This window comes from Drosophila innubila (genome assembly GCF_004354385.1).
Source record: "Drosophila innubila isolate TH190305 chromosome 3L unlocalized genomic scaffold, UK_Dinn_1.0 0_D_3L, whole genome shotgun sequence".
NCBI classification, from domain to species: Eukaryota; Metazoa; Arthropoda; class Insecta; order Diptera; family Drosophilidae; genus Drosophila; species Drosophila innubila.
In genome coordinates this window covers 24,648,104-24,656,893 of record NW_022995376.1, presented here as the reverse complement: position 1 = coordinate 24,656,893, position 8,790 = coordinate 24,648,104, and the positions used below count along the sequence as shown (strand labels likewise).

General features: G+C 36.4%; 1 protein-coding gene across 1 annotated transcript; it reads left to right on the top strand.

Annotated features, from left to right (window-relative positions):
• The first annotated feature begins 7,642 nt into the window (after nucleotides 1–7,642).
• On the top strand, nucleotides 7,643–8,462 carry LOC117787530. Its single transcript, XM_034626076.1, has one exon. The coding sequence runs from the start codon at nucleotides 7,690–7,692 to the stop codon at nucleotides 8,326–8,328; it is 639 nt and encodes a 212-aa protein (XP_034481967.1). The 5' UTR covers nucleotides 7,643–7,689; the 3' UTR covers nucleotides 8,329–8,462.
• Nucleotides 8,463–8,790: the final 328 nt, after the last annotated feature.

The window sequence follows — 8,790 nt, the reverse complement described above, 5'->3', positions numbered from 1 at the left end:
TTCAAAATTCAACGACAATTAATACATGAAAAAGAATAACACCATAATGATAGTTTCTAACAAATCCATGCATTTTCGCAATTATTTTAAAATTATTAATTTTTAAGGATTTTTGCTAATGATTATTTTTTAAGTAGTTTTCAATTACATTTAATCATCACTTAACATTTTTTTTTTGTCAAATAATAATTGTTTTTCTTTGTTTTTCTTTTAAATTAAACCTCAGTATATTTCATTCACTTGTTCACTTTGCGATGAATAAGGAAAAATAAAAAGAAGATTATGAATAATTTTAAATAGATTTTAAGTTTCTTGTTTGTTATACATTTTTGCCGAGCCCCGTTCCGCTCCCGCAAAATGCGAAAAACCACTTCAATCACCGTCTATAAGGTATAGCTTTTTATTTGATTAGAAAAAAAAAACGTTATCTGTTATAATTGTCTATTTTACTTAATCGCATTAAGATCAGTTAAATAGAACCGCAGTAATGGTAGTTTTTATTTTTAAAGCAATAAATGCTCTTAAGTGTATGCAACCGATATTTCTAAGGTCGTGTTTTTGTTTTCTACTAGTTTTCAGCTTTATTTAAGTGAATAGAACTAATTGAATTGCAGTTTTAATTAAGAATTTTGAGATTAAGCTCAGTGTGAACTAAATAAATAACTGCTTAATTAGGACTAGGAAAAAGGAGTGCAACAACATATGCGCAACATATTTAATGATTTCATTTCAAGCAGCAAGTTTCAGTCTTGTGGCACATTGCACATACGCCTCGTGGTCGATAGCTGGTGGTGTAATGCGAAGTTTTCTATACTCGAAGTGGGTTGGGTGTGTGTGTGTGAATGAAGGGGTAAGAGGGTTATTGTGTGTGTGTGTGTGTGTGTGTTGGGCAACTCAATGTTGGCAAAACTCATTACGACGCCGCATGAGTGACATTTCTACGCTGTCAACATGACACATTTCATACATTCTCACACACACACACTCACACTCACTCACACTTACTCACACTTACTCACACACTTGTAAATACACTCATATACGTGTGTGCATCAGAGAGCTGCAACGGGTATGTTCGAGTATGATTGAGCACCAGAGCGACAAGTTCGATCAAATCAACTCAGAGACTCGGTCGCAACGGGTTCGATCGAGTCACGGGTCTCTTTGTTTACGATCAAGTCGCGGGTATGATTTTTTTGCTTTCGAACACCGGGTCGAGAAGCGTTCGAGTCATACGATCTGATTTTGATTGTGATTGTTTGTGAGCGTTCGTTTCGATCCGATCACGTTCGAGTAGCAGCGTTCGTCATGGATCGTGATCGTTTGTGAGCGTTCGTTTCGATCCAATCACGTTCGAGTAGCAAATGATCGAAATGATTTTTGAGCGTTTGTGAGCGTTCGTTTCGATCGAGTCACGAGTCATGATCGAACTTGCTGACTGATGTGATTTGATTGTGATTGTTCGAGTACGATCGAAAACGACACTGTTGATTTTGTATTTTTTTTCCTGCTTCTTCTTCTAAGTAAATGTGCGCATATATGTACATACATTTATATTTATGTAATTATATTATATTTATGTAAATGCATATTTATATGAACGCAATTATGTACACACATTTTATTAAAACTATTATTTGTAATTTATTTATTTATTATTAATTATTTATTTAGTTTTAAATATTTTTTTATTTATTTAATGTCAAAATGTCTGTTAAAAATTTAAATTTTAAATTAAAAGTAAAATGAAAAAATTAAATTAATTAATATTATAAAAGAACAATTTATTTTAAATAATTTAAAGTTTGATAGTTTTTCCAGTCTTTAAAAAAATTAAAATAGTATTATTTTATTATGGGCATGTGTAATTGCATGTATGTATGTATACGCATATGTATGTACGTATGTTTACGCAGCCCGTAATAAATTTTACAATAAACGTCTTAAGCATAAATACTATTGCATTTATATATGTACATACATATGTATTTACGCGCATAAATACATATCATTGCAAGCGCAAACGCTGCCACGTGCGCGCTCTGCCTCGCACATTTTCTGAACGAGTCAACTCGAGTATGACTCGATGATTGATCCGATCGTTTGAACAAAACGGGTATGAATCAAATCAAATCAACCAGCAAGTTCGATCATGACTCGTGACTCGATCGAAACGAACGCTCACAAACGCTCAAAAAATCATTTCGATCATTGCTACTCGAACGTGATTGATCGAAACGAACGCTCACAAACGATCAGCATGATTGCGGACGATTTGATCGAACTGACCGTTCGAATCAAACGCTCAGTTCGAACGATCCGCTCCGATCGCTTGAACAAAGTGAAAAAATCACAACGAGTTCGAGTCAATGTTCGAGTCTGATCGAACATCTCTTACCCGTTGCAGTTCTCTGGTGTGCATGTACTTTTGCAGCCACATTCTTGGCATGCAAGCCACTGTGTGTGGCTTAATGTGGCTGTTCTTCCACCTCTGCCACATTTCGTGGCATCTCCATTGCCAGTGCGCTCCATATGCTGCAATACTGTTGCTTGTTTCCATTTGACGGAGACGAACTTTGGAATTACAACGCATTTCTTCACTTTCGCATCGCTGGCTTCTAAGCAGATTATTATTGTTGTTATTATAGAGCCGACTTCGTTGTCGTCGTCGTTGTCGTTGGCGTTTTCGCTGCCTTTGTTTTATGCGAAAATTGAATTTGCCCAGCCAAACGGCCACGCCTCTCTTTTAGCCCACCTCCACATTGCGATTGCGACCAATCTTCATTCCCTATGCGTGCCACAATGCATCGCTTGGCTAATGGCAACGCATGTCAACATTTGCTGAGCTTTTGTGTTTAAATATTACTAATACGACATGTTGTGCCAGCTCGCGTGGCTCCAAGCGGCTTTGGCCGCAGGGGAAGCCTCAACTTTAAGGGTTGGGGCTGTTAGCTTGACTTTGAGTTTGATTTGACGTTCAAGTTGGAATGAGACTCCTTTTAACATGAAGCGTGTATTATGGCCATAATTGAATTATGCTTTGCTGCAAGTCCATTGTTGTTGCTGTTGTTGCTGTACGAGGCGAGCACTCACACTCACTTAGTTGTTGATTAGTTTGTAACATTGATGTCAGATAATGTTTTTAGATGGTGATAATGATAGCCTCAGCTCATAAGCTCGTATGACATTTTACGATGTGACCCTAGCTTGATTTATGCGGCTAAACAACTTCACAATGTATGAGATATTACTTTATTCACTTCAAAGAGTGAGAGAGATCAAAAAGAGTAATTTAAAAAATAGATGGTAAGCTTGATTAGTAAGTAATAGATAAAAACTAGTCGGCCGGTGCTACAGTCGAGCATACTCGACTGTCGGAGACCCCGTACTTACTATCCAAAATCAGTCAAAGATCTGTTAATTGCACACATACATACATATGTTGGCACGCTCCAAAACAAAAGAAGTTTCTAGCTAAGCATTCATATATATAAACATGCGTTTATGCATATTTGGCTATGTTAAGCATAAGTGAAACCTTAACAGAGAATAAATTAAAGCTGCATGTTAAACATGCTAAATGTTAAATCAAATAGTAAAATAATTGAAAACCAAAAAAAGACAAATTTACTAAAATCATAAATTTACACAGTAAATTTATAATAAACATGAAATTAACATAGAATTTTAACTTAACGTTTATATAAATACCAATGTAAAATTATTTAAATTAAATTTTTAAACATGTATTCAATATTAAATGTCAGTATAACATTCATAAATAACATTTTCAATAAATTGTAAAAATTAAAAAAAAAAAGCTTAAATTCAGCTGGAAAAAAGTTGTTCCGCCGGGAATCGAACCCGCGACAAAATTGCAAAAATTTTCAAAAGACAAAGGCTCAAAGTGTTGAGCCACTCTCGCACTTATGACTTTATCCTCCTAAATGGCCATATTGCTTGTTTTAGTGCTCAATTAAAAAGTAAAAGAAATAATTTATATTTTAACATTTAATGTTAATATTACATTTTAAATAAGCACTGAGTTTGTTTTAATATAAAATGAAATTGAATTCGAACATAAATAAATTAAAAATCTTTCGCCCACGGCAGGACTCGAACCCACGAGCACTGTCCGACTCCGCGACTCAGTACACTGCGCCACCTAAGCTCACGTCTGAATGGACGCCAATTTGTTATATAATATGTTAATATAAATTTTTTGTTTTATCAAGATATTCAAGTTTTAATTACTGCCAACGCGCCATCAACGAATTTAACAGCAAAATTTATTATTTGAATATCTTCGCTATTTACTGTGCGATCAGAATGAAATTTTCAGCAAAAATTTAGGACAATTATATCTTCATCTGTGCAAAATCTGGAATTTCTGGCTTTCAAAATGCTCTTATAATTTGGATATGAAATTTTCAATGTCGATTTGCAGGCGGTTAAGGGGGCGTGGCTGATTTTTGAAACAAACTTGATCTGCCTGCAGTATAGAGGAACCTACATACCAAGTTTGGTGTCTCTAGCTCTTATAGTCTCCGAGATCTAGGTGTTCATACAGACAGACAGACAGACGGACAGACAGACAGACAGACAGACAGACAGACAGACAGACAGACAGACGGACATTGCTATATCGACTCGACTATTGATGCTGATCAAGAATATATATACTTTATAGGGTCTACCACGCCTCCTTCTACCTGTTACGCACATATTCGGTAAAACAAACCCAATAGACCCCTGTACTTTTTTTAAGTACGGGGTCTAAAAATATTTGTATTTGTCGAATTTCTGGATTTATTTACATTGCAAGCTTTTATTTATTTTGTTCCATTTTAATTTTCAATTCAACTACAAGTCTTATTTTTAAGTATAATCATTTAAGCTTAAATGTGTTGACGTTTTTCATTTCATTATTTGCTCTTTAATGCTTTTATCGAGTTCTGTGTATAAGTCGATAAAATAAAATTAGATGAATAAAATAAACTAAAACAAAACTTTGGAACTTATAAGTTAAAAAATATGTATGTCTTGTGATCTCTTTTCAGAACATATAAATAATATTAATAATGGAACTTGGCATAAATCCACTGTAAAATGCAATCAGAATTATTTATCTATTAAATTCTCATTAAATTACATAAAATTCCAATTTTCAGTGATATTTAAGCACAGGTTCTGATTGTGTGTGTTGTCTGTTCTCCTCAGCCGATTCTTTGATTTACAACTATCGTTGTCATAAGTCAAAAGCCGAGCCAAATTACCTGAGCAAAGGAAAGAAAGAAAGAAAGAAAGAAAGGAAAAACAACAACAACACATTTCTGAAGGACTTTCCGGTGACAAAAAGGCGGCAAGATTTTCCAGCGAATTGAAATGGAAAAGTTTAATTGAAACTGAGTTTTCAATTCGGAATTGAATTCGACTATAATATAAGGCAACTTGATAGGAGGTGGAACAGAGGGGGCGTGGCTGGCGTAACTACTTATATGGCCCCAACAGATGCTAGCTGAAGATAACGGTAAGACAAGGCTGAAACTTGGGAGTGAGGGGGTAAAGAAGTGAAGGGAGTAGAGGCAAAGAAAGAGAGAACAGAATAATAAAGAGCACAGAGCTCGGGCACAAAAGATGTTTGCAGTTAAATTAAATGAAAAAGTTTACAACTTTTTTAATGAAATCATTTTATGCTTTTTTCGTAGCATAAACAAAGCGCCCAGCGCAACAATAGCAAACAAAACAAAATGCGGCAGTTGCAATAGCTTAAAGGAAAGAACAATGGGAGGGGGGCAACGAGGACAGCAACTTGAAAGAAAAACTTGCATGCAACTTGCAGGCCAAAAAGAAAAGCGAAAAGATCCGTTTCTCCGCACACACAAGACAAAGCACATATGTATGTATATGTTTGTGTAAGAGAGTGAGTGTGTGTGTGTGTGTGTTTTGTATGTGTGTATTTGCACAGCTTGCAAATGAATTTTGGCTGAAGTTTTACGTTTGATTTTCATGTTAAAGTCTTAAAGGCGTTTAACTTGTCGTATACGTAATCTGCGAAAATCGAAAACGCATCGAGAGTCAGAGTGGTGAGAAGGGAAGGGGAAGGGGACGTGTGTCTTTGAGAGCTCTATTTAAGCTCCCTAAGGCTAATGATGCTGCTGTCAATAAGAACGCGATTTCCCTCTGCATCCCCTTAAGCCCGATAGAGTCCTTGGAAGGAACTGGGGTCATATTTGTGTCATGGCTGAATCGCTGAGAGTGCGTTTACTTGTGCTAATCCAACTGTCACTCTCAGGGACACAGCAAATGGCTGCGGGAAATATGCCAAAAAATTAGTTTCGCTCGCAATGCGGGAAAACTATCTCACAGTTGTGCAGAAGGAGAGAGAGAAAGGACATAAGCATGGCAGTTAAGTGGTTTTTAACATTATCAATCTACCAATCTCAGAGTCCTCCACACCCAGCTCTACTTCCATTTCCACTTTCCACATCCATTTCCACTTGTTAATGCGCGCATTTCCGTTTCCCTTTGCCAGCGTCAGGAATTTATGTTTTATTGCAGCTGTTGCGTCCCTACCCTCTACCCTCCACCCCCTACTCCCCTCCCACTCAATTTCCACTCTCTTTTTCGGTGGAAGCCTAACGCTTTTATTGGCTCTGTGATTTCAGCTGGATTACGCTCCAAGGCGCATAACTCTCGACTTTGGTGCGCATTAATCATAAAGCGGTTTTCATGACTACCCCCCGCACTATGATATCCACCCCTCCTAGATATATACCCCTCCCCCCACGCATTGCATTTAATTTGGCATTAAGTGCATTCGCCCGGAGCAACAGGGAGTTTGGGGGAAAGGGAAGTTTTAGCTCTCACATGGTGCTTAAACGCTTTATGTCCCGATAATAAAGGAATACTCGCCATACTTTCCTTACCTGTGAGCAAGAACTTACATTTGCCATTACCCATTTCCCAGCTAACGATTCCAAGGGCTTTAGCTTTAGCTTTGGATTCAGATTGACGACTCTACGACAGAGTCGGATTTTTATGTCTGTAGACATTATGGCGGTGACACACACACACACACACATATGTAACATGAGTGTTTGTATATTTATGAAGCGTCATCAAGACACACAGGTTGACGTCTCCAGCAAGGCGTTCAGGCATTCCGACATTGAGATATTCAGGAGTGGAGGCATTCAAGCGTGAGCTGCATGAAAAGTAACCAAAATGTAGACACAATGTAAGAAGACGCAAATACCCAACGAAAACTGAAGGCACACGACATTAGCTCATCAAGAAAGGATTCTAATGGAAATAACGCAATTATTTGTAGCAGAAAAAGAAACGATCATTCAAGTATTAATCTTCGTATAATTCCATCATTAAAAACCAGAATTCATTTCATGATTAGACTAAAAGGATTATAATTAAAAGTCCTTAAACCCTGCTTTCTAGAGTGACATCTCAAGAAGAAATACGATTTATTGAAAATTCAGGATTATATTGAATTCAAATAAGTTGAATTTTATTGAAGTTTACATATATATACCAACAGATCTATTTTAATATTTTTATATATCTTTCACTATCTAATCTGCCTATCATTTATTTCTCTATCAAAAAATTTCTTAATGTTTTTTAATATTTTAAATATCATTTGGCAATCTAATTTAATTTTATTCGGGCTTAATGGCAGATGCTGGAGATGAAGCTGCTCCTGAGGCGGACGACACTGAAGAGACCCAGCAAGCAACTGAAGATAAAGAAGAAGATGAGGCACTCCAGGCACTAGAAGAAAATGAAGAAGAAGCATTGGAAGAAGCTGTAGTCGATCCTTTTGAGCTGCTAGATGAAGATACTGAGGACAACGAAGAGCAAGAACGAATGTATCGCGAATATCTAGATTTAACCCAACAGATCGACTGCCAGAATGCGATCATAAGGGATATGAAAGATCGAAGAAATGAACTGAGTGATCAACAATGTCCAACCCGAAAGGATAGAGCCGAAATCAAGCGATTACGTATTTGTATTGATCAAGAATCCATCAAACTTCACACCATGACAAATCGGGCTGTCCAACTGCAAAATTTTGGGTCACAACGTTTATATGGCGACATAGAACTACCGACCACTGAAATTGAGGAAACCTGTTTCGTAACTCCTCCGAATAATAGAACTACATGTCCCTCATCATCAAAATCATCATCGAAACGTCCTCAAACTGCACAAGATATCTGTGATTCGTGTGATCCTTGTAATACTTGTGATCCGTCTAATTCTTGTAATGATTCCAATACAGATTCGGATGATACCTGTTGTCCCTGAAGGAATCCTGATGATACCTGTTGTCCCTGTAGGAAAACGTGTAAGGAATATTCTGTAGGAGCATTCCAGAGGATGGAACTACAAAAACTTATTGTAGGATATGTGTCTAGTATAAAGCTTATTTAAATACTATCAATACTTCTGTCGTCAATGCCTTATCTTATCGGAACTTTCACTAAATTATTCATATATTGTGCAAATTGAGCTAATGTCTAAAATTTTGTTCATATTCATAATAATAAAAATTAGTAGTACTTTTGAAATAGATTATTAGAAAAGAGCAATAATAGCAAATACTAAGGGTAAAAAAAGAGAACGATTTGTAATAGCATCATAAAAATATCAATCATAATCAATCTCGAGTTTAACGCTACCACATAAAGTCCCAGAGAATTTCTATTTGGTGGTATGAAGTAATCTTCTTTATAGCTCCCATGCACATCGTCTATCAATATCCTAGGG